At 31.5% G+C, this 27,521-nt stretch overlaps 4 protein-coding genes across 9 annotated transcripts in view; 1 reads left to right on the top strand and 3 right to left on the bottom strand.

Annotated features, from left to right (window-relative positions):
- LOC131846957 (elongation of very long chain fatty acids protein AAEL008004-like) overlaps nt 1-3,556 on the top strand; it is a 30,137-nt gene extending 26,581 nt beyond the window's left edge. For both annotated transcript variants that reach the window (XM_059196373.1, XM_059196374.1), the window contains 4 exons: nt 384-440; nt 774-1,016; nt 1,479-1,631; nt 2,368-3,556. In XM_059196373.1, the coding sequence (XP_059052356.1) occupies nt 384-440; nt 774-1,016; nt 1,479-1,631; nt 2,368-2,526 (612 nt within the window). In that variant the 3' untranslated portion in view covers nt 2,527-3,556. The remainder of the gene's footprint in view (nt 1-383; nt 441-773; nt 1,017-1,478; nt 1,632-2,367) is intronic.
- Nucleotides 3,557-4,107: 551 nt separating this feature from the next.
- LOC131846971 (formylglycine-generating enzyme) lies at nt 4,108-7,253 on the bottom strand. Its single transcript, XM_059196392.1, has 4 exons — nt 6,530-7,253; nt 5,865-6,036; nt 5,472-5,631; nt 4,108-5,135 (listed from the first exon to the last, which is right to left on the bottom strand). The coding sequence occupies exons 1-4, from the start codon at nt 7,062-7,064 to the stop codon at nt 4,995-4,997; spliced, it is 1,008 nt and encodes a 335-aa protein (XP_059052375.1). The 5' UTR covers nt 7,065-7,253; the 3' UTR covers nt 4,108-4,994.
- Nucleotides 6,568-15,017, bottom strand: LOC131846972 (traB domain-containing protein-like). 5 transcript variants are annotated; one of them, XM_059196395.1, is made up of 9 exons: nt 14,803-15,017; nt 14,481-14,623; nt 14,218-14,342; nt 12,947-13,073; nt 12,523-12,665; nt 11,831-11,988; nt 9,643-9,748; nt 9,261-9,341; nt 6,568-6,599 (listed from the first exon to the last, which is right to left on the bottom strand). In XM_059196395.1, exons 1-8 carry the CDS (start codon nt 14,882-14,884, stop codon nt 9,335-9,337), a joined length of 891 nt encoding a protein of 296 aa, XP_059052378.1. In that variant the 5' UTR covers nt 14,885-15,017; the 3' UTR covers nt 6,568-6,599; nt 9,261-9,334. The 5 variants fall into 5 exon arrangements, with proteins under 5 accessions (XP_059052378.1, XP_059052376.1, XP_059052379.1 ...); XM_059196393.1 differs by lacking the exon at nt 6,568-6,599 and adding an exon at nt 7,738-7,853; XM_059196396.1 differs by lacking the exon at nt 6,568-6,599 and adding an exon at nt 8,467-8,485.
- A 2,458-nt stretch (nt 15,018-17,475) lies between these two features.
- Nucleotides 17,476-27,279, bottom strand: LOC131846969 (traB domain-containing protein-like). Its single transcript, XM_059196390.1, has 11 exons — nt 27,065-27,279; nt 26,011-26,221; nt 25,355-25,450; nt 24,572-24,693; nt 24,204-24,328; nt 23,590-23,716; nt 22,954-23,093; nt 21,920-22,071; nt 21,608-21,713; nt 20,179-20,332; nt 17,476-18,859 (listed from the first exon to the last, which is right to left on the bottom strand). Exons 2-10 carry the CDS (start codon nt 26,198-26,200, stop codon nt 20,218-20,220), a joined length of 1,173 nt encoding a protein of 390 aa, XP_059052373.1. The 5' UTR covers nt 26,201-26,221; nt 27,065-27,279; the 3' UTR covers nt 17,476-18,859; nt 20,179-20,217.
- Nucleotides 27,280-27,521: the final 242 nt, after the last annotated feature.

Genomic DNA, 27,521 nt, shown 5'->3' with positions numbered 1-27,521 from the left:
TTATCGTAAACACCAGTTTGCAATTAGTCAGTCACAATTTTTTCGTATACATAATTATAGCGTCATATGGTGACGGGTTACGTCACTTATTCGAGATAGTAAACTATCGCATAGATCATACTGCTCGTTTGTTGCTAATTTACTTTTTTGATTTTAATAATTTCATATATATTTTGATGCATTTAGAGTCGAACTTATGTAGTTAGTTTGTGTATGTTGTATAGTATATTTAATACATTTGTATCTAATTGAAAAATCTTTCGTTTCAATCATTTCAAAACTCCGTAGAGAGTAGTAAGTAGAGAATTGCTAAGTCAGGACGTATTATTCTAACATAATTCGTAATGTAAAACGAGGTCGTAATTTAAATTTTGACATTTCAGATGGTTCATGCGTGTTGGTGGTACTACTTTTCAAAGTTCACTGAATTCTTTGATACTGTAAGTGATATATTTTTAATATATTTTTGTTTATATTATTTAGAATTATTGATATAAGCTTTCGTGATTATATCAATAAACCGAGTCAAATATGAAACTGTATAACAAGACAAACAAATATACAAAAAAATGTGTACGCATTCTTATACGTACATTTATTATGACGATAATAAGAGACCTACGAAATCTTTTAAAATTTTATATTCAGTCTTACAAGTTTTTATAAACATATAAATTGATAAAAAAAAATATTTCCATATAGCCAATACATATTTTACTCTATACAGTATTACCTAAATTCATAACATTTAAAATATACATTTATTTTTCTAGATCTTCTTTGTCCTGCGAAAGAAGTTTGACCATGTGTCTACTCTCCATGTAATCCACCATGGCGTGATGCCGATGTCTGTGTGGTTTGGAGTCAAGTTCAGTCCTGGTGGTCACTCAACATTCTTCGGACTGCTCAATACTTTCGTACACATCGTTATGTACTCGTATTATATGTTGGCAGCTATGGGACCACAAATGAGGAAATACTTGTGGTGGAAGAAATATCTCACCACTTTCCAAATGGTAATTATTGATTTACTAAATGTGCCCGTGGTTTTGGCCGCGGGCCCCGGGCCGCGGCTTGTTTTATTCTGATGCATAAGCTATATTACTGTAAAGTTTAATAAAATACGTTCAGTAGTTTTTGCGTGAAAGAGTAACAAACATCCATACTCACAAATTTTAGCGTTTATAATATTACTGTATTTTATGTATATAAATCTTCCTTTACAATCACTCTATCTATTTAAAAAAACCGTTTAAAAATCCGTTGCGTAGTTTTAAAGATTTAGGCATACATAGGGGCGGACAGCCGGCGACAGCGACTTTGTTTTATAATATGTTGATTTTATAATAGTTTCGATTGAATTTATAAGTTCTTGGTTTTTATGCTCGTCTTTTAATAACGCCATATATAAGATTAGGTGTTTCGTGCACAAACAGACAGACACGCTTTATAATACTATATAATAAATTTATCTGCAGGTTCAATTCATCTGTGTTATCGTCCATGCGTTCCAGCTACTATTTATTGAATGTGACTACCCACGTGGATTCGTTTGGTGGATCGGAATGCATGGTGTTATGTTCTTTTTCTTATTCAAAGACTTCTACAACCAATCATATAACAAGCCAAGGGTAAGCATTTAAATATGTAAAAAATCTTGGATTACTAAACTATAATAATTATGAGTATCGTCAGTTATATCTTCATGGCCTATCATCATAGTCCATTAATTCATTTCATTTTTTTTTAATTGCTTCATAGGACTGTGGATAATGTGAAAAGGAATGAATCTTTACAAAGCTACTTTTATTCAGCGATAGTCAGATCCCCAGAACAATAATTGAAATATGTAGCTTTATTCGTTCGAAAGAAACATTGGTTTAAAAAATCTATAAATTTGGACAAAAAGTACAAGTAAAATTGGTTTACTGGCGACATTTTTTGTTTGTCGGTAATCTTGTTGAGTTATATATAGTATAGTTGAGTTATTACGTATGTTAAAAAATACAATGTCGACTTTGGATATAAGTTTGTTCTACTGGCTTCTCAAGTTCAACAGTATTTGTACGATCTTTTATTTATGAGAACCGAGTCTACTAACAATAGCGCTAATACTAACAACAGTCCTAAATATATATATATATATATATATATATTTAATGGTATGATGTACAATAAGTGCCTCTGCTAACGATATATACTAAACAGGACACCAGTGGAGGACAGTAAGATGAGCATGAGGTCAGGTCAGTTAGTCTATCATGGCAAATTCACCAGGAATTTATCACAATATTTTTAACCTGACGTGGTACATTACTAGCAACCACATTAATCTACAACCCAAATTTGTTATATGCTATATTGCAGGTGCGTGCAAAGTCACCGCCACCGTCCACGACAAATATTGAAAAAGAAGTGATGTACAAGAATGGGTTGGTGAAGAATGGGTTCTCATCAAGCAACGGGCATACGAACGGCGGGGGCCCGATCGCGCGGGCGCGGCCCGTGCTGCCGGCCGGCAACTGACGTCGGACCAGGACGAGGCGCCCACCTTAGCATTCCGTACTACTCTGTGATTTGTAGCCTCAACTTTCACAGGACATTACCTGTTTGTTTTGTGGACATATACGGGGTGACGGTATATAACTCGCGCGCGAGCCCACCAACGCCGGACTCGTGTCTCCGCCGCGTCTTTTCAGTAAATAACCCTAGAATTATTAGTGTTAAATGTGATTTATCTAGTGTACATATAAGTAGGCGGTATAAACGGTGTAAATTTTGTTTTAAATATATAGTTAGGTTTGTGATTGATCGCATAGCGTTTTGTACTTTTTTTAGGTTCTAGTGAAGTCGCTTTTAAGATCTGAAGAAATTGACAGAATACAGTCATAATAATAGCTCCTGTATATTTTAATATTGGTGCTTTTTAAAGTTCCAAGTTATTTTAAATGAACACAAGTACCTTGCCGCAGTTTTGAGTGATTTATGTAATATGATGTTATTTTCATTATAATTATTTTTTCAGAACAAAATGCTATGATTATATTATTTATATAATAGCAAAATTTATACAATGAAACAAACTAGTAGAAATGTATGGATCATAATGTGTTATTTTTGTAGCACATGTTTCTTTACAACAGTAATTATGTTGTATAGTTGAATTAACATATAATGAATATCACATTGTTCACGTGTTTTTTTAAGTACAATAACTATGTTTTACTGTACATAGATTGTTCAATGTGTTTTAGATATTATGACACTGATGTGGTTGTGTTGATTATTATTTATTTTGTTTAATTTATATTTTATTTAATACCAAAATTATCTATATATAAGATAAATTAACGGGTTTATAATAGCATTAGCCATCGAAGTTCTTCCTTTATTTAGTCTTCCGTTTGTTTCCGTACTTACCGAAAAATGTGCTTCAATAATTTACACCAAACGTAAACTGAAGCTGCCCATATTGAATTTTATTTCATGAGTATTGAAATCAGTTTATGTAATTACTGTAATTTTTATACAAAATATGGAAATAAATGATAAGTATAAACAGTTTGATCTTTTTTTACCTATTCCCACAAGTCTGCATTTCATAATTTAGGCCACTACTGTAAAACACTTTTTACATTTGTAAAAGCAAAAGTATGAACTAATGCATAATTGCCTGTTACAGAAGGTTGTATCGAGCAACAAAGCTTTAAGGACTATTAAAATTAAGCGTTTTTAAGTAAGAAATATACACGTAGGCTCTATGTCAAAATGAAATCAATCAAGCAAACTATTGAAAATATGGGCATCAATTATTAACTTCTTAAACTGGGTTAAAATATAACAAGTGAGTAACGTGACATTCCCACTCAGTAAAGTGTAGACACTAGAAATAACACTTGAGTTATGAGCGTATCGTCCAAACAAATATACCGCGAACCTTTTCTTAAACTCACTGGGTGCGCTATGCAGACGCGCCTATATACATAAAGCATAAACAAAAGCTAAACCTACATATTACACGAAATTACAATACTAGTAGGTTGATGGGTAAGGATTATAGTAAATAGGCCAGGCAACAAAGAAAGAGAAAATAATAAACGGTTTTGAAATGTTGAAAATATATTAACAAAAAATAATAAATCATTAAGTACCTATAACTTTAATCACATATATAAATATCACAATCAATATATTATAGTAATTATATAAACATTGGTGGTAGTACATGCAGATTCTAAAATGGTTATGCTGTTAGGTACTAAGACAATCGTAACAACGCGTTAACGATCTACTGGTACACATATCTGCCTCGGACCTTTAAGTCCAGTTTTCCTTCTGTGACACTCATTTACTTACGCTTTTATACCCTAAACAGTTCTTAGGATATCTTAGGGAGAGACAAAGAGTGGTAACATATCGCATTCTTACTCCGCTCCTGCACAGACGTAGTAGGTTCTACATTTAATATACTTACCTCAGGTATTTTAGACCAAATTAAATTAATACTTAAAAAACAAGCCTAGTGGAGTGTTTATTCGGGTACCAATCGCATCATTGGTAAATGTGGAATAGCACATTTACCCTTATAGACAAATATTTAAAGTGACGTGTTGTGTGGGGTGCTGTTAGATTATAGTGTCATATAATAACACCTAATATAATAATAGTATTGGCTCCCTCTGCTGAGCAACATTTCCCTCTATAATTCTAACATGTTTCTCAGCTATACCTTATACATTGAAACTAGTTTATATGAAAAATTTTAACGTTACTGTTATTTAAACAGCAAGTTAGTGTAGTAGAATTGGAGTGACTAATAGTAGAATTAAATTTATTAAATTTCACTTACGTGTTTAATATACTTTAAATAAATAAAAATTTTTAAGCACTGTCAGCCATACCTCAGCTGATTCCAGGATTTGAAAACATGACATAACTAGCATATTTTAAGTACTTTAGACAACATTATAAAATGCTTAAAATAAACACTAAGTTCAAAGAGACTTGGCGCAACGAAACCCTAAATTGCCAGCCGAACTATCCTCAGTATTGTGTGAGCGAGCAGAACATCTATAACGGTAGCAATAAGAACGATGACACAAATACGAGCCACCTTTTTTTACCTTTTCTTCAGGCTAAAACAAAAGAAAAAGCACATAAGCATCTATTTACAAATAAAGGATGATCTTTTTATATTAAAATAATCTTTATAAATATAAGGAATAGAAATAATATTTATTCAAATGAGCACTTTCACATAGTATTTTTTTAGGTCATTCTATTCTACCCCTCATTACAGATTTGGGCATGTATATGTCGATATTATATGATGATTTCGATAAGTTGATTATAGCTGTTATGTTATAATGTATATAATGTACATCACCAAGAAATAGGGCTTTCAAATGGAACTATGGATTGAAACTCTCATTTAATCAGACACTGGATATTATAAATTTAAAAATACTTACTTGATCTTTGGACCAACTGTCTTGAGTCCACTCCCATACATTTCCAGCCATATTATAGAATCCAAAATCATTTGCTAAAAAAGATTTTACTGGACTAGTGCCAATGTATCCATCTTTGGCTGAATTATGATTTGGAAAATTACCTTGCCAGATATTGGCCCTGTAAAATATGTTTTATATTAGTCACATTCCTGCTAGATGGATCATATAATCACTTCACAGAACAGTGCAATTACTGAATGAGCTTGAAGAATATATAACTTTACAATTACAGTAATCTCAGCTCTATATGCAGAAATGTGAGGCTTAATTAAAGAAATACATTTTTCCCTTACATTCAGGAAATAGTGTTTTCTTAAGTTAATAATATTAAATTTGATTCAAGATATTTACATATACTTTTTATCAGGAAACAGTTTGTCACCCCATGGATACTTTGTATTCCGATGACCACCACGGCATGCTGCCTCCCATTCTGCCTCTGTTGGTAATCTAGCATTTCTCCACAGACAATATGCTACAGCATCTCTCCATGATACATGTATAACAGGGTGGTTCATGATATCTAAAATGAAAAAAACTATTGTATGAATTCCTTTAAATTTCTAATAGTGTATTTATTTTTTATTACCATTGATTAGTAAATCAAGTCTGCAAGTTTAGTCTGCTTGTTAGTTTTTATATATGTTATTGGTAATGCTGAAATAATTTTTGAAAATTCTGAAATAACTCTAACTACTGGTTATTAGGAAGCTATTAATTCAAAATTAATTTCTAAAATTATTTAGTAATATATATTATTAACATCACATCAAAAAACAAAAAAGAAACAACTAGTGACTATAAAAGTGGTATTAGATTGAATTTAGTAGGAAAATTATTGTATTACTATTTACCAGTAAAACTACAAAGTACATAAATCTATATGCTATGTGTTTATGGAAGTATATCTTTGAAACTGAAGGATTTTATTCATATACATATGTAGCTCCAAAGATTATAGTCCTCCTTCGTAATTAGGGTACATTCTAAATTTATGTAACAAGTAATTAATTTACCTTTTATATTTGAGTCTGGACCATGAGGGTGATTCCAGTCGGCACCATCAATTTTGTACCACCATGGTGCCTGTCCAACACGGAAATCCTTTAATTCTTCTCTAAATGTTCTATTTAGAAATAATGCAAAGACAAAACTATCTCCAAAAGTTTCAGCTTCAGTCTTATAATTAGTACTTTTGGCAAAATGATAAAAATCTATGTTTGATACTTCATACTTGTCTAAATAAAAACTGTTTATTTTAACAATTCTACTAGGACCTTCTTTATCTGTTTCTATGATAATATCGTCTGTGCCAAATTGATATTCGCCACCAGACACTAGCACCATATCATTCTCAGGGGTGCTCTGAAATTCATTAGTTACCATTTCACTTTTTAAAGTACATTGCTCTGTCGAATCTATAGTACGTTTTGAAACAAATATGTTTTTATAGATATTTCTGTTGATATCACCACAGCCACAACTAATATCTTCTGCATTATAAACACTTTTATTAAATAATGAAAAACTAAATAAAAACCACAATAACATGGCTCAAACTCAAATGATGGTTTGTATTATAATCATTGAAAACGATTTACAAAGACGCACCTAAAATGTTTTAGTGATTTTAAAGATTAATAAATCATTACAATATAAATATTTATAATTGAAGTATTATTTAAAAATTAATAAAGATCGTCAACTCGATTCACTAACAATTTCAGCGTATTTGTGACATTTGTTTGACTTGGACTTGAAATTGACATAAAAGTTTTTTTTTTTTTCTTCACTTCTTTTGTCTCCGGCTACCGCAATTATCGAATACGTGTCGATGAATGATAGATCTGGCTCTGTATCAATTCAATGTATCGGATTTTGGTAGGAAATTTCGATATACTGATTGATCAATAAACAAATGAAATTGAAAACGTTGCAAATACAATTTTTTGATTTTATGACGGATATATTTCATGAACTAAGTACCATTTTTAATATCACACTACGAGACTTAGCACTAGAGCAAATAAAAAAGTATTTGAATGAACGCTAAGCTGAAAAAAAATAATAGCGGATTGCGGTGCGGTAGGTTGTAGAACGAGAGTAGTTACCATTTATTTTAAATTAAACGTTGAAATTACACACAGATTCAATTACTTACAGTACAAAACTCACAGATAATATTTTAATCTAAAAAAAACTCAAATAAAACTTTTAGATACGCAATGTTTATTGTATATAAATTAATAATTTATGAAAACCAAAGAAAATATTGAAAAATAAAATGCAAGCTTTAAACCGTTCCTGAGCAGCACCGTATAATATGGCAGTGGGGAAATACTGAAAAAGAGAATTTTTACAAAATTGTAAAATAGTAGGTATACGGTTTATTTCATTTTCGTGACAAGCATATCTATTTTTTTCCCCTTTATTTATTTAGGAGCTTAACACAATAGTGAGCATATTAGCTCCATGTTGACTTCTTAATCAATTAGATTAAATCTAAACTTTAAATTACTATAAAGACAAATCTTACCTATTTTTATCTACAAATTTATAAATTAGTACCGATTGTTTTGATACAGGTTCTGATAAAATACTCTGAAAGATTGCTAAATTAATTTTGTTTAAATTTATTTTTTTTCAGTAAAATTTGCCTTTCATTGTTCTTCTTGACGCATTCCATCAATAAATGTTAACCATCATCAATACCACCACAAGTTCGACAATTGGGGGAGTCTACTCTTTTCATCAGAAATCTAAATTTGTTTGATGGAATGTGTCCTGAACGAAATCTAAGTGCTATGACTACATACTTACAACTAAGATTAATGTTTCGGAACCATGGGATACGAGGGGGTTCACTTTGCATAGTTCTGTACCATATGCCCTTTTCCTTTGATCATTTATTAAAATATTCTCGCCACATATCATGACATTTTATTTTAAATGTACCTAAATATAAAACGCCTCTGTAAAGTCACATGCTACCGTAATAAAATTGCCTTTCGTAATTGCTAGTCTGACTAGTTGATCTGCCCGCTCGTTTCCCATTATGCCAATATGGGAAGAAACCCATTGTAATCTGAGATCCACCCGACTGTTTTTAATCTCAATTAATTTGTTTAAGCACAGCATAAGCCTTCGTTACTCCTCTGTAACCAGAGGTGCATCGAGTCACATGCTGCAATGCACTTTTGCTGTCGTCATAATAACAATGATGATGATGATGAAAGTATCCAATATAGATACCTATTACATTATTGACATCTAATACCTACTTATTACAATTTCATTTCATTAGATATATGTTATCCTAGAAAAAAAAAATAATGAGGAAACTCTTTTGCTTAGAAACTTTAATATTAAATAAGTAAAGTAAGTTAGCACATTATTTATCATCAGAAATAAATCTTGACAATAGAATAGAGGAGGGGTCCAACATGCATACATTTGAAAATTGAATGCATATTCGAATATCGTTTTAAATAAAAAAAAAATTACATTTTTTTATAAGGCTGATGAGGTTTGGAGCGAGATAGGGAAGAAATGGAGACTTGCTACTGGTTGTTACCTAACTTGTTGCGATGTCTGGGAGCTTGTTTCCACGGTAAAGCACGTAAACAGACATAAATATATGTACACGCGCTATTTATTGCAAATTACAGACCAGTGTAGTACGCTGTTCTGACTTCGGAAAGTCTAAAGTGGTCCATACAAATAATACAAGTTATTATAAGTTCTTACCTTCAAGTTTTCTAGATAATTTTTATAAGGAGCGATGTAATCAAGATGTGTCGATCATATATACTTATAAAAACCTAGGCGCTGAAAATAAGAAATAAAATTATTAAGGAGGTACTTACATTGATAGAAAACGATCATTAGTATATTTACGACTACCAGCTTCAAATATCTCTAATTAAATAAATTCTACTTTGTATTTATCATGACTACTTTATTAGAAAATAATACCTCAATGGTATGGTAGATATAGACGAGATTAAATTAAAGAAACCTAATGCAAATTATTAAGCCTAAATATTAATTGGTACCTATATCTAAACCTATTATCTATTAAAAATCTATATATAAATATTCCTACTAAAGTTTAGTGACATGAACCTACAATAATAAAGGTACAATATCTTCTTGTTTCATTTTGCCATAGTATTTTATTATACCATCCACATGACCCATTCCCACTACGGCCAATACACGCGGATTGTCCATTACTGAAATAAATTAAGGCTATTAGTACCTATTATTTAAAACAAAAGGAGTGTAAATTATTGCTTTCACTCAAGATGCCAACACAAATTGCTAAACGGAGTGAGCCGGTACAGTTTATTCGTGAAAAATATATAGATGGCATTTCGTTCGTTCAGTTATTTTTTTTCAACAGGGTTTTTTTTTTAATTGAGAGTCTGTTTAATGTACTCTTATGCCTTAGCGTTTGCGCTTTTGGTTTACGCTCGCTTCAGCAGAGTTGGAACGGATTTTTCAACTTATGTTTTTATTAGGTGTAAAATTGAATTCGCTTGTTGTAATATATACATTTTTATAGATATATAACATTATTAGTATAATAAAACAAATTTAAAGAAGTAACAACAAAATAAAAATTAACGAAGACAAAACAATATGAAACAAGTAAAGTAACAAAACAAAACGACAATAGATGTAAAACGAAACAAATGAAAGATTAAACAAAATAACAAAACGAAGAAAAAAAAAAGGAAACAAAATAAAGACGTTGGTGGTTTGGATGACGATGGTATGGATATGATGATGGTATGAGAATTTTGATGATAGAGGTATGGGAATGTTGGTGATGATGATTATGTTTGATTGAAATGTTTGAGGTTGTGAATGATGTATGATATGTGTGATGTGAAAGTGTCGATGGTTGATTGATGTTTGATGATGGATGGGAGATGGAATGGTTCTGAGACCCGAAGCATGCTACAGGCCGTCTCATGGTCGAGCCTCGTGGGACCAAACCTCGGACACTCCTTGACGAGATGCTCCATAGTTTGCGGAGCATCATCGTTGCAAGGGCATTTGTCGTCCGAGGTGATCCCGAACCGTTTGAGGTATGACTTGGAGTATGAATGACCGGTGAGAAGCTGGGTGAAATGAAAGTTTGGAGGGAAGGCCTGTATCACAAGCAGCAGCTCAGCGTAATTGCTGCACCACTGCTTGGTATACTGGCAATTGTCTGTCGTGTCGTATAAGTCCTCTAATTCGGCTTTACTTAATTGCATGAAGTGGTGTTTTATGTAGCTGAGGGGAAATTTGGAGAATGAAGGGGATGAATGGGAGTTGGCTGCTGATTTGGCCGCGAGGTCGGCCTCCTGATTGCCAGATATCCCGATGTGTGATCGGATCCAAATGAATGAAATGTTGATGTTGTGATGTTTGGCTAGATGGAGTGATTTGAAGATGTTATTACAAAGATGATTGGTGCTGTTATGATTGGACAGTTCCATCAGCGATGACTTGCTGTCCGTGAGGATGATTGCGGGTGACAGTTTTCTGGTGATGATGAGTTGGCATGCTTGGTCGATGGCGGCCATCTCCGCTTGGAACACCGAGCAGACATCATGCAGTTTGAGCTTCTTGCTCAGAACTGTAGAGCCGCTCGGGTTCCGGATGACGACCGCTGCACCGACCTTCCCGTGATGCTTACTACCATCGGTGTAGCAAGTGAATGAGGTGGGGTCGAGAATGTGTGTGAGTTCCTCGGCAGAGTCGGCCTCCATGAAGGGTTTCAACAGGGTTAGGTACAATACCATTGGATAAGAAGAATCTAGTAGTAGATAATACTACAGATGACATTACCATTAATGTTATCGTATTGTGATTTAAATTGAGAGTTATTAAAAATTATTGATGAATAGATACCAATTCTTTTTTTAAATTTCTGACCGACTAGAGACGCGTGGTGTAAACGCCAATGACAAAGACAGTTCGGCAAGGTGTGAGATTCGTCCCTGTTGTATTAAAATACAGTAATTGAGGAATATATTTAATATGTTACGAATACAGTGACATAGTTTCGTGTTTTTCTACAATGTCAATCAACAGCTAGATGAATAATAAATATGACGTTGGTCTAGAAAAAGTATCTATACCACAGTCACCTGTCACGTTAGATTTAAATATATGAACGTAATTAAGAGACATGACCAATATCAAGTGTACACCACAACAACAACTGACGTCAGTTAACAATGTCTCTTACTATCCCATCTAGGATAACAGTCATGAACAACAACCTTATTTATTTTGAAATAAAAATTATCTATACGAACCAGTTCGAACACATTCTTGCAACGAATAAGCAAGACACTTATCACGTTCGTCAACAAAAACGTGGAATATTTTTTTAAACGCTGGCACATCTCTGGTAATTTCCTCGAATTGTGCATGCACAAAATCTTTGTCTTTGTATCTTTCCAATTGAAATTTACTGAAACCAAAGTTTTAAGTCGAATCTCCTATACCTCGTATAATATATTTTTATAAAACTATAAATGGCAAACAATCTGACGAAGCACAGGTAATAAGTCGCAACTATCGCCTATATACCTACATGAGGAACGCTATTAAAGATCATGTCATATGACATCTAAAATAACCCTCATGGGTCGCCATTCCAGAGAAATAAGTGGTTATCAGATTATGGTTCAGTACCTACTCTGTAATTTCACTGCCATATTTCATTCTTCAACTAAAACACAATATACAAAGGAAGCTGCTTGCTTGATTAAATAGCTGACATAGAGACGATTACAGACGATTTTGTACTAGGTCTACCTTGTTAAAACGAGTATTGAAACCGAAATATAACCCAAGTAGGAACAGTTACTTGATCGAAACCCGAATAGAACAGAAAAACCTAAAATTTTGAAGTAGACGTCCTACTTCACCACTAAAATGTTTGAAAAATTAAAAGTACTATCTTCTATATTATATAGAAGATAGTATTTTCAAATATATTTACTCCAATGGTTTTGGATTCGAAGTTGTCAGATGAAATAGCACTTGGCCCAATTCGTAGACGCTCAGAGACTGAAATGCTCTTGCAATTGTAATTTGAATCGGCCGATCACCAAGGAACAATTTGCAACCAGGAATTTTCTTCATCTGAAATATTTATATAGAATTATTCTAAATTTGACTGGAAATAACTAGGTACTTTATTCTTAAATACGCTTTAATACTGTTTTTTTTTTAATTCATGAACACTCCCTTATCAGTAGTGATAGGTGATACCGTCACCATTCTGTTGAATAGAAGCAGTATCTGACAGTAGACAATGAACTCATGATATGTTTCTTAATAGACAGCAAAAGGTATGTGTAGTTAGTTCTAGCAGTTCTAGGTAGATATTAAAAATAAGTAAATATATAACAATTAGACATTACCTCATGATATGCTCGTCGAAATTCACCTCCGGGTGCTACCCCCAACTCTTTAGCGATGTCTGCATATGTTTTTAAGAGCATGGCGTGCAACATACCAGACACAAAATTTTGACCTTTTACAGCTTGTCTATAAAAGTAAACACGAATAGTTTGATTTATAACATATTTAAGAATTTTATTATTTAAACGAATCAGCGAACAGGACACGGCTATTAAATTAATTATTGATATTGACGGTATTTCTTTGTAAGATACTATAGGTACCCTTCATGTAGGCACAGAAATTAAATTTTTTTAATAACTACAGTACGAAATAAATCATACGTAATTACTAGGTATGTATATATAATTCTTCAGTAGGGTGTGTTTGTCACCTAACTCCTAAGCAGCTAGACCGATTTGGATGAAATAATAAGTATGTGTAACTACATATATTAAACGATTGACCTCGGTAGATGGCGCTGCAGGTTAGGTGCAAATTATCATAATATGTAAAAAATTGCATTGCGTCGGAGCCTCTCCTGCATAGATTTTTTTTAAATGTAAGTGTAGAACCTTATATTTATATTATATAGTAGGTATATATGGCAATAACATACCTACAACTTATGTCCTAGATCTTTGTCAACATAGTTTTTTGTTTCTGGATAATTGTTATCAAATGTTATAATAACTTTTAAGAGAGGAACTACATCTCATTCCATCTACATATATTGTCGTCACACAATATTTAACTTTGCCATATAACTCTTTTTCATAGAATTTGTAGTTTTACCGGAAATCTAGATAAACTCTTTTTCCCACTCTTTTATCCACTTCTTGGCCTCAGATCGCCCATATATTATTTTCCCTTTCAATTTTGTTACAATCTCTTCCTTTTCCAATGGGTTTCAACCTACTATTATTTATTATAATTTTTTGGATTAAAAAATTATCGGCACTGGTTTTTTTTTCGGACTTCTCTAATGCTGTTGGCCGCAGCTGGACTTTACAGCTTCACCGGACGATAGGAGGGCGAGTGCAGATGGCACTCCAAACTCGCGGAAGGACTTATGGAGCGGCTGAAGAGCAACTCCTGCCTGACGGACACGATTTTAGTCTGAGGGCACCGCTAGGGGTTCGAACCTCGGCTCAGGCCGTCGTAATTTCGGTTCCCGTTTGAATTGGACAGGGGGTCGGTACTGGTCTATTAAAGTGTACCAATATGATGTATGCAGGTATAATGAAACAATTCTGCCGAGGTTGTTAGCAAGGACGGTCCATACACTTACTTCATTTTCCGTGAATCGAATTTTTTTGCGTCTTCTAAAAACTTTTTGTCGTCTAGTTCTAGCAGCGATACTCTTTGTCGACATAATTCAACTAGTATAGCATTTGGCTTCAACACCTTAACTATCTGTATGGAAAACACTGTCATAATAAATAACAGTGATAAAACATGACATTAAAATAAAGCCAAAGGTAGATATGAAGGAATGCAAATAAATCATGATTATGTACGTATGTGTAGGTTAATTTAAACTCTAATTCTTACCTGGGAAACATCCTCCACTGACTGTTTGCTAAAGTGTACGGTACCGAGGAGAACGACAGTGCCTTGCTTGTCGTTTTGTACCAGTGTCGCAGAAGTAGGTAACTTTATATTAGAATAGCCACCATAATTTCTTGAACGAACAGCTGTAAAGCCGTATAAATGAGCTTAGAACTGAGCACCACTATAAAACAGATGCATAGAAGTAAAATCTTATCAATACTGGTAGATAGGTACGTAGGTACCTCAGCAGCGTGATATTACGGTGTATTAAAATAACAAATTAAATGGATTTTAGATACAAATCTAAACATAATTCACTTACTCCGAAATATTTGAGCTCGATTAGTTAGAGCGACAGTTTTCAGATTTTTTTGCAACTGTCTTATACATGCGTGATATTTCATATCGTCGAATAATTTAGAAGCACAACTAAATTTATCATGTTATATAAAACATTTTACTGCATTTATTTGTAGATTTAATAGGTGTCTGCTTCATTCCATGTTCAACTCGTTATTTTTTACTGTCGTAATGACACTTAACTTATTCATCTATGATTATGATTTTATAGCCAGGATATCTAAATATATATAACTCAAAGGTGACTGACTGACATAGTGACCTATCAACGCACAGCCCATACCACTGGATTTGTCATGCAGGCAGATGTTACGACGTAGCCATCCGCTAAGAAATGATTTTGGTTAATTTTACCCCCAAGGGGATAAAATAGGGGGTGAAAGTTTGTATGAAACTTTGTCAATTTTAAACCGATCAGGCTGAGACTTTGCATGCATAAAGCTACTATGACGTAGGCATCCCCTAAGAATTTTGATAAATTCCACCCTTAAGGGGATAAAATAGGGGATGAAAGTTTGTATAAATCTTCTTAGATTTTATAGGCCCTAATTTTTTACACACGCTAAAGAAAAGTAAAGCCGCAAAAGCTACACCTAATTAATAAAAATACTACTACACGAGCGAAGCCGCGAGCAAAATCTAGTTTAATATAACTTTAATTGGTGATACGATCTATTATCCCAATATATGTTTATGTACATAGTATCTGAGGTATATTTATTGGATATAAAATAACAAAGGATATGAAGCAAAAATATATATTTTATTATTATTTTAACTACAGTTACTCTCTCATAATAAAAAGAATTTTTATAACAGTTTGGTTTACAATGTGACATAAAAATTATTACATTAGCCTTCACAAACAAGTTAAATTCAAATGAGATCTTTAACAAAATTTAAAAATATTTACAGTAGATACCTATCTACGAATACGAACTTTGCATATGAAATACTTTCACTTAATTCAGGAGCATAATTTATAATATTAAACTCACTATACAATACGAATATTGGTTTAAACACAAAATTCTGTTAAAACAAATTAGTAACCCGTTAAAGATAAACTATATGTATAAATTTAACATTGATGATAATGTGATGAATAATATGTATATAAACTGAAAAAAAAATACCTACCCTGTAAATCATGATCTAAATGTGTACTTCATTAAGTAGATATCTAGAGAAATTAAAGATTAAAACTCACAGTTAAACCTAACTTAAATTTCAAATATCATCAACATTTAACTATGCAATATTCTTTTATCTGAGCTACCTATGTCCTCAACTAAGAATGATATCATAAAAAATATCCATAGGGTCAATTATAACAAAACTGTTAAATAGTACTACGTAGCATGGTAAGCAAAAAAGTGAAATAGTCTCACTATGTCCTACGCAGAAAATATAACGTCGATCTAGCTTTGGAGATACTGTGTAGGTTAATAGTTTTTTATTATCGGAACGGTGAAGGACAATGAAAACTATTTAATGTACACGTAATTACGAATAATACAAAAACATTAATTAAATAATATTTATTCTTTGTAATCATACACTAACAAATGTTTATTTGTCAACACTATGTCGCATTTTTAAAATTAGCGAATATAAGATAATATCTGGGAACCTCATTTATTGTCAGAGACTCATTTAAAAATCTAGTTCCAAGGTTATTTTGGAATACAAAGACTACTAATGGTTATGTCCGACCTTCTATTCTATTGCAAAATAGCATTTTTGACTGAACTATGGTAGATATAGAGCAAAAATTGATCCCCATACCAAAATCCCCATACCATCTCGTTTTTCATATCTATTCAATTGCATCAATTTCACGAGATCTTACTCAATTTATACATGCCATTGTTCTTGCAAAATGGTTCAAGATCTCGGTATTGCATTCGTTAGTTAGTCCTAGACATTGATAGTATAATGTTATGACTCCCTTGTAGGTCTTTCACAAATACTTTGTATTAATAAATACTTGGTGTTGAATAATTTCGATGGTGCACTTAGTTTCTAAATATTACTATACCAATTGAGCGATAACTACCTACATGTAAATAACATCAATTTTATAAATAAACAATAGTTTTATCCCTCTCGAAGAAAAAAAGGTTTGCCCTGTTAAGTTATATTATATCGCTATAATTAACGATATGATATTAATCAATAATATAATATGATATAAACAAGATAGACCCCGAACAATATACGCGTGTGCCGTTGTTTTTATATTTCGGTGCAGACGCTTTATTAAACAAAATGATCTTTCAATGATCTAACTACCTATTAAATGTCGCTTCCTTTCTATTTGTAAATAAAGGCTAATGTGACTAACATTTTTTTTAAATTGTAATAATTTAAAAACATATTGTGTTTAGTATATTTATGAAAACTTAAATTAGTATATTTATGATCTATAATATATAATTTGGAACTATAATTATATATATACTAGCAGATCCGGCCACGCGTTGCTGTGGGAAAGGTTCTTGAATAAAATAATATTTTGCGACTATAAATTGAGATAAGCTATCCTATCATTCAAGTTGGATCAAATTGCACACAATGTGCAAATTAAAAAATTGCAATCGGTTCTGTAGTTTAGGATAAACAACGCGGATAAACAACGTGACACGGATTATAAGATATAGAACAGTATATTTCTATATTTTTCTTGTTTTATAATTAAAAGAAAACTAATCTATAGTATAATTAAATTAATAGCTTATAATAGAAATTTCAAAATAATTCAATTCAGTGTTTTCATTTTCGAAAATTGACCAATCTGCATGGCCACCCTGAGCATGTACTCGTACTTAATCATATGTATATAGACATGAACGAATAACTTTTGTATTAACACCCCAGCTATAGGATACGTAGTATACAATATATATTTAATATTACCTATAATATAACCTTTGCCTTCTTTAATTTGACTTAACTAATAACTATATAAGCGATATATATACAACAATATAAGCTGTATAAAAATTCAATTTTAGTTTGCGTTTTATTTTCCTAAATAACTCTAAATATTTTATAAATATAGAGAGACTATTTTGAAGGCAGTTGTAACGAAATAACCGAGTAGAATTCGTACAGTTCCGAAAGGAGGGCTAACCGAGTGTTACATTCACTACGATAGTCGACTAACTTTATGTAGACCAATACTTATAACATTAAAACGAATTCTTTTGTAATCGATGACTGCCGTGGTAGTCCCACACTCGTCAACATTAGTATATTTTTAAACAAATAATACTCGCTATTTACGCCACATCTCCCTTAGCTTACGGACGCATAATATTAATAATATATAAATATCATAACAAGTTCCAAAAATATGTAGCATTTAGACGACATAATTTAGACGGAGTTAGCTAGTTAAATTCTTTCACTACTATCACCTAATATAATATAATCATCATCATTTTCATGTTTATTTATTCGAAAATTATTTTCGGCAAATTTTTTATTTTATTACAAGATAATATTTAAAAGTTCAATCAATCTTTACATCAACAATTTCAAAAACATTACTCCTCTAATATGAAGTTTACAAATTAATGTAATTTAGTACGTTTTGTATGTTTCTGAATTATTAATACCAAGCAATTGTAATACAAAAGTATAAGTGTATAGAAAAAATATTACAGTCAACGAAAATTTGATTAATATGTCCTATGTAAAAGTTAACAATGACAATTAATAAAATGTAATTTTTAAATTAACGACTTGAGACTTTCAAAGTTACGAATAAATAATGATGTTGTGATGCTACGTTACAATTATGGTAATCAATAACATATAATATAATAATAAATAATATAGGAGCGGCGCAAAATTAATTGGGAAAATTTCAATGTAGATTACATAATTTACATACATATAGATCACATTAAACATTATTTTTACAACTTAATGTACGTAAACGCAGTCTGTAGCTTTTATATTAATCTTCTTAACACTTCCGTACTCTTCAAGAAATTATTATGCAGATGGTCCTGTAAACAGTAAGTTTTATATTACATCTTTTTGTCTATATACTATGCAATATAAACAAACGTATATATAAATAATTATAATCGCAATTAATGTTATTCATATTATAAACGCGAAATGGATAGATGTTTGTTACTCTTTCACGCAAAAACTACTGAACGGATTTTGATGAAACTTTACAGTAATATTGCTTATACGTCAGAATAGGTTATAAATGACGTGCGGGTGAAACCACTAGCACAACTAGCAAGGAATGTTTTGGCTGGGTCATATTAAATTTTCGTGATAACCTATGAATGTTAATTGGCAACTTACTGTCTGTCCTTTATAAAACATACTTTGAAAATTTCTATCGTTCTTATTTAGCTTTAGCTCTGAAATTCCGGCGTCTAAGGGGTAGGTAAATAATATTATCATGGTGACTCTGCTATTTACTGGAGGTCGGTTAACTACACCTTTCGATCTCATATATAGGAACTGAACAAAAATGTCGTGATATTTTATTATTTCTGCTTATTAAATATTTGTAGTTGTTACTTAAAATATTAACGCATTGAGTTGTATCTAATTGCTACAATGTGCTAATAAACAAACAGTAAAATACTCGTGGTCCTTGGTGACCAAAACAAGTACTACGCCGTAGATATATTGTTACTCGTAATAAAGAAACACGACGTTGCAAGTTTTATATAGTGATACTATCTAAATTTTGGTCATAAATTTGATAGTATTACTATTATTGTGATAAAGTTAATCACCAAGTAGTGTAACATAAGATTAAAATATAAAGACACCAAGTACTTAAATGATATTTTTATCTATAAGCCAGAAGTTCAAAACCATTAAATCACTGAATATGTAATATCATACAGACGATTCAAATGAATTGATTCAATTTGAGGTACAAATTCAATGCGATAGCAATGTCAATCGAATCGAAATTTAAAATTGAATAAACGCCTTTACACGATATTCTTTCTTTCTTTCAAGCGGGATTTAGTGCCGGGAAGATAGCGCGTGCGAGTGATTTCTGTTTGCTATTTTCGATATTCACTTTATTTTCCGCGGGGTAGCGCGTTTATCATGTCGTTTACTTTCCAGTAACAGGTTTAAATTTTAGAAATTATCAGTAACTCTACAATTATGTCTTTGCTAGATTATTAGACTAAACATGCACACGACTGAATAACGCGATAATGCGCACGCGGTCTTTCTCGTTTTCTTTATCTACATTAAAGGTAAGAATGTGCATGTAAATTCTTTCCTGTGTAAAGGCAGCTAATGGGACTATCGTAGTACAATATAGTAGAAGTTGACTCACGAGTGGCGGTAGATGTGGGAGGTAGTAGCCGGGTCGCGATCAAGGCAGCCAGCGGCGCGGTATTAAGCGGCATGCGATCCACACGACCACGCCCGCGCACGCCACCCGCGCCGTCATCCGCACCACGCGCGTCGACACGGACATCGGCGGCACCCTGCTCACGCACCATCATACATCACCCATGTGCATTAATCAAGTCTATACCAGATATGCGATGATTTTTATAAAATTAGACCTTTATGCGAGGTCTCGGGATGATATGCGACCCCCGAATGCCCTTGAAACTAATGGAAGGAAAATAAAGTTTATAAATCATTTTGTATGGATCCGAATCCGAAGTTAAGTGGACGTATGAAAGGCGTGTGCATGTGGCGATGATGCGTATGTTGAGATGGATGTGTGGAATAACCAGGAACGACAGAATATACATAACATATCTAGTACGCGTAAGTTTGTAATTTGCGATGTAACAGATTGACTTGGTATGGGCATGTTATACCTATGAGTGAGGATCATGTCTTAAAGAAAGTTTATAATATGAACGTGGAAGGATGGAAAGGGAAAGAACGACCAAAACAAGGATGAATGGATTGTGTGAAATATGATATGAATAAAAGGAAAGTATGCTCATATATGACGGCCGATAGGGATCAGTGGAAGAGGACGATATACTGCGCCGTCCCCAAATAATAGGATAAAGGCAAGACAATGATTAGACATTTAGTGCCTCGAAAACTGTGACAAGACAACCATCATTATACTCCTATCCTTTACACACTAATCCTAACAATAAAAAATATTCTACTTTCTCCCTTTCTACATAAGGTACATACACCACACATACCTATAAATGGGGCACAGGTGTAATATCAGGTTTAGGTTATCAGGGTCCACATATTGAAGTACGTAACTTTCTATCATTTGAGTACCTAGAGCCAACTTCAACAGTTATGCATTGCTCTTTTTTTAAATATTGTAATTTTATTTATTTTATTCTTTACATATCCAATTAGTGTTAACAATGTGATAAATATATTATAAATATTTACTTTATTTACATCAACATATACATACAATCATACACATTTTAGAATTCATTATAAATTTAAAATAACAGATTATATAAAAAAGAAGAAACAAATAAAATATATATACAATGTCATAAGGACTTTTCTTTCCTATTTCATTCCATGTACTAAATATTCGTTTCAGAGAGAAAAATAATTTCTCAATTCGGTCTTTAATTTATATTTCTAATGACAGAGATCTCTTTATAATATTATACGTAGATACAGTATTTAAAAGCAAATATAAATACCTGTATAGGATATCATACAATAAATACAGTTCATTTAGATCATAATGATTGGCAGATTGAATAAAATTATGTACAAAGATAAAATTGATGAAAAAAATACACGGTACTTACTCCAATAGAGGTTTTATGTCTTGTGGCCCAATCTTGCCCCAATGCTGTGCAATGCCGGCGACATGACCAATACCCACAACACCGACAATGCGACAAGGTTCTCTACCTGTTAAATAATTATAATTATCGTTAATACATATAATAAATATAAATCTATACATATATTTAGCTACTTGCATTTTCATAATGTTTGTGTCATAACAAAGAGATTTAGAGGTTCAAAATATATAATTTTTAAAAATTAACTTAACATTGAACGTAGTATATAATTTGTATGAGACATTAAAAACAAATATTTAAAAAAATACTAACGGGGTTGCAATGCTGCCACTTGTAGAGAGTGACAGAGATACATATCCCTCTCAACGACAAATACTCGCTCAAGGGCTGGAAACTCCTGAGACATCTCTTCTAACATATCATCCAACATCTTTTTCTGTTTACATTTCTCAACGTCTTCAGCACTAAAGCAAATAAAAGATTTTCGTTTTAAAATAAGTAGGTCAAAATAGTGTTTACATCCTATGATTTGTGTTTGTTATTGTACTTCAAATAACAATTGTACGCATTATATAAACGAGATATTTATTATGATAATATTATTATCGCGGTAAATTCCTACAAAGGTATACAACTATGTGAGTTGTGATATTAAGAAACAGTAAAGAAAATGACAAATACAAGTCTGCTATAGCTGAATACTTAATAGACTCGGGTCCGAATTACTGGGTAAAATTTCATTAGACAAAAATATTTTCTAATGAACCCCGTTACCTATTATGGCTTTTTTCACCATTCTAGGTGAAAAAAGCCATGGAAATTTACAAATATCATTATTTAAATAGGATAAACTGTTTCAAAATGTTGAGCAAAAATCCATATTTTGTGTTAGGCATGCTTAAAACTTAAATATGTTAGTACAACTGATATAGTGAGTACTTTTTGTCGTAATAAGTAACGCGGTGGTTATCCTAATTACTGTAGCGTTATGTATGATGTGATAAGGTGTCGCTACATAATATACTGTTTATTGTAGTATGTAAGTAGTGAATTATTTTTATAATAATTTCTTACATTTATATAATAATTTCATTAATTGTAAGTTTTAATTTAATTAAATATATTGATATATTTAAATTATATATTAAAACCCGTTTAACTAGATATTAAACGCGAAAGGCAAAAATAAGCTCATTCTACAAACATACATTTTAGGTATATTTCATTTCAAGGTAATGTGACAATATTGTCAAATGAACTTGTTTTGGCTCATTGACACAAAAACATCCAGATTACAATGTTGCAACTTTAAAAAGTTGTTATTGTTTGAAAGTTAATTATCATACCTAATGGTCTGATTGGAAGTGAGCAGATGCCATACAAATCGTATAGTTTGTCCCCATGATAAAGAGGCTATCGCTCTGTGGAGAGTGATATCAATTGCTCTATCGCCAAGTTGTACAATGCAGTTCGGAAGTTTTTTAGCCTGGAATAAACAAAAAACCTTATTAGAATGTACATTACAATTTTAAATAAAATAAAGGTTGATTATATTCATGGTGTCTCAGACGTTGACTTCAAACCAGAACTGAGTAACAAACTAAGTAGTTCTCAAAAACATAAAAAAATCTATATTACATATATAGTCTATGTTACTTTGTCCGGGCGTGACTTACTGACACGTCCTAGTGAAATAGCTCGCGCCCTATTCTATTCTATTCTAAAAAGGAAATTCTTCGGTTAACAGGTTAATACTTCCACTTTAAACTCTTTATACCCAATTAACAAATGAAAATTAATATTTAGCTCAGTAGTAGTACTGGTTTTTCCGTTTTGGTCAATAAATGACCAGACTGAGAAAAATAGTACTAGGTAAGTTTGGTAATTAATTTTAACTAAATCTATGGCAACAGCATAACTGGAATCAATAATGGGAAGAAATTTAAATAGCAATATTTTACAAAATGGAATAAATGAAATACCTCGGCCACGGCACGTCGGAATTCTCCGCCTGGAGCCATACCCAATTCTCTAGTGATATGAGCCGACATGTTCAGCAACAAAATATACATAAGGCCATTGAACACTCCATTTTGTGCCATTGTTGCCCTGCAATATCATATAGGTATCAATATTAAAGAATTCTTTATTATTAATAACTTGATCAGAATAATTAATGACAACATAACAACTTTTAATTATTAGATTATCGTATTCTACTGATATACTAACTCAACTTAGACCAGAGGGTCGTAAGCTCAAATCTGGCTGACATAAAAAACGTAATATGTCAAGTTCTACTTCTGACTATCCCTCAGATGAAACTACGATTTCAAATCAAATTAATATTATAATGGCGATAGACTTCTAGTCACATTGGATTCAAATATAAGTCTTGGCTCTACCTTTCTTTGTCTGTCCTAGTATTCATGAATGCACATTTTATTGTAATGTTTATGTAGCAGGGATAAGAATATAAAATTTAAACTTGTCACATAACTACTGCTGTTTAATATATTATAAATATTAATAAGAGACTATACAAAAACTTAGTAGTAGAGTTAAACAACAAATAAATTTTTTTTTTCAACTTTACCTAATTTTCTTAATATTTATATTCTTAGCTTCCCTTAATATTATTTCCTCATCTAGAAGTAACATATTAGTTCTTTGTAGACACAATTCCACCATCACTATGTGTGGATTAACTTCTTGTATGACCTATAAATAAAGTAATTAAGAGTAAAATATTTATACATAGTTTAAATAAATTTAATAAATTGGTAGAGCTCATACGTGAGTATATCATAGTATAATAGTAATATAATTAATATTGGAAAATTTTATAATGTCATAATATCAGTGGAATGTGACCATGTCAAGTGTTGCATTCACCATAACATCTATATTCTGTCTGACAGTGAACAGTCGCATGGAACATATATTAATAATATATTTCTTTACCTTGGACACATCTTCTTGTGATTCCAAACTAAAGTGAGCTGTGCCAACTAAATAAACTTTACCACCATCTGGGGCATCTAGCACCGTCACTGTGTTTGGTAATCCATTATCTAATGGCAAATCTAGAATTCACAATCAGTTTTAAGTAATTTGGACTCCTGCTAGACTATCAGGAAAATACTTTAAATAGATATTTATTCAAATAAGCATTTTTAAATATTATCATTTCTATTACCTTATGACAAATTATGAGAAAAGGGAAAAAAGGTATTATTATTTTTAGGTATTTTAGTTATCATACATAAATTAGATATATAATGTTATGACAATGTTAGAAATGGTAAAATATCACATTAACAGTTCTACCAGTCATAACATATACAGTTACCATCTTAACAGTGCTATTTTTATATCACTATAATTCAATAATAATACTAAAAACATATATATTCTTAAAAACAAATTCAATTAATATTAAATTACTATTTTAATCAGTACAGTTTTAAGCCAATGCAAAGCCTGTAACAAGATTCAGAAGTATGGGTTTTTAAAAAAAATTACTCTTAAAAACATCCAATATTGGTTTAGATTTTGTACATACAAATTAAATTTGTTAAATAAATTAAAAGACTCAAAGAACTTTTTTGTTTTATTGTTTTTTTGTGGTACAATAAGACAGGAGTGACAATGCTAGGAAATGTTACGAATCCTGCACTTTAATGGGGCCTGCCCATTAAAGTGCAGGATTCGTAACATTTCCTACTATGAAAATCATAAATTTACCATCAACATCACCCTCTGGTTTGGAATCTCTAATTTCTTTTTCTGAGGAAGAGTCTTTCTTTTGATCTGGAGTTGAAGTAACAAAATTTGCATTATCTGAAAAGGAATTGTTATGTAGATTAAAACAATACTCAGTACTGAACCTATTATGATACACAATTAAATAAAAATATTAAGAAGTACTAATAATATTACACTTTCCATTCCTAGTCTTTATAGTGAAAATTGAATAAACAATAATGATTTAAGTTTGATTATAAATTGGTTATAGCAATCAATAAATGAAGCCTAGAGGCTTTGCCTAAATATGGTTCTTTGTTGAGCTAATTTTGAGAAATGTCACCAATAATATAATGTAAACTTTATGTTTTTCTACATTGTTATTTATTTACATTTACAGTGTTTAACACATCTATTATACAGGATACCTAAGGGCAGCTTGTTGTTATGATGTGTAAGTGTCTTAGTTTAAAGAAGTCTACTTGGAATGTACATATGTATAAATTATATATAAAACACATTAACACCAACTCATTTGGATACATCAGATGAGTGCCCTCCACTTATCTCACACTCACAATTGTGATCATGTCATATAACACAAGTTAATGTGCTGCGAAATTAAAAATTTAGTAATATGAAATGCAAGCTATTACCTGCTTTGCCCTCTCCTATACTTCTCACTGCATTTAAATCAGAATCACCACTTCCATCTTCAGCTTTTAAAAACATCTGACATTCATTAACAATGTCACATTTTAAACCTGGGGTTTTTGTCTTCAATAATAGAGGATCTTCATCCATGTTCAATTTTTTATTTCCTAAGATAAGATCTGAACTACTCATTGTACTTATTAAGTAACTATTCTGAAATAAAAAAAATATTAATTATATATGGTACCACTGCACATAACAGATTTATTTATGTATTTAATCAAGAGCTTCATATAATCATTTTAGTTAGGACAAGGTTTGCAATCGATAATAAGACTGTCTGGTATAGCTGACGCAGTATGTTAGAATATTTGAAAAGACAAGATCGCAATGCACTCTGCATTGTGATCTTGTCTGCTTTTATGTTAATTGATCCATACTATCTATATTGTTGTAATAAATGTGTTTTTATATAATTTTATGTTGTTCAGTAATATATTTTACGTTATTTACTTGTACACCACTAGTTAATCTGTTAAATTGAGAAGTTTGGAGGTAACTTCCCTCACAAGTATCGCCTTGAGTGCTGATATGTAATATATAGGATATGACAGCATGCCAGATCTGTTTTATTATTGTCTTTGATAATTTCTATTGTACAAGTAATTTATAAGTTGTACACCAATAATATGAAAATTATATTCATGGTTTTTGGTTTCATTACATCATATTTAATTTAATAATAATAATTTAAAGTTATTGTAACTAATCTTAGCTTAGGAGGTATTTGAGATGGTGTGCGTAAGAATATAACTATTATCTAAGAAATTAACACAGTTATTCCAATTAAGAATTCATTATTGCATTAATTTATTGATTTAATTAGTCTTGCAAACCATATGCTACATATAAGGTATATGTACCTATGATATATGAAACTAACATAATAATTTTGTGGATTCAGGTGTAAACAAATAAATATAAGAATACAAGAAAAATTGTATTAATACTTATATTGGCATTTAAAATAGGATTTGATAAACATACGTCACATACCAGATGATAGTAAAGTTGACACAAATAAATTGTTGTAATTTTATTGACACATCAAGAATTATAATAGGTACACGAAACCTTACTTGGTTTCGTAATTAAACAAATACGTAAGGTTAATCAATTTTTACTTATTTGTTTTAGTATAATTTTAATGTTTTTAAATCGCACGGTCGAAAGCTAAATAAATAAAATAGTATACGAAGAGACCACCACAGATTAGGGATAGATAAAAATAATCGATTATGGATAAAATCGATTTTTGTATTCCAAACTGTTGGTGACACGGGCTCAATTACTCACTTCGATCACCTTTTTAGTAAGAAAAATATATATTATCAAATGATATTGTATGTCTCTTAATATGATGTATATTAAATAAACTGTTAAAATGTTATTTTGAGATTTTGAATATATCTTATGAATGATAATAGAATGGTGCACCCGTCTGCACTAACGG

Source organism: Achroia grisella, unplaced genomic scaffold (assembly GCF_030625045.1).
Source record: "Achroia grisella isolate CSIRO2021 unplaced genomic scaffold, CSIRO_AGI_Agris_v1 utg515, whole genome shotgun sequence".
Taxonomy (NCBI): domain Eukaryota; kingdom Metazoa; phylum Arthropoda; class Insecta; order Lepidoptera; family Pyralidae; genus Achroia; species Achroia grisella.
The sequence above is the reverse complement of the archived record's forward strand: the minus strand, read 5'-3'. Positions and strand labels throughout refer to the sequence as shown.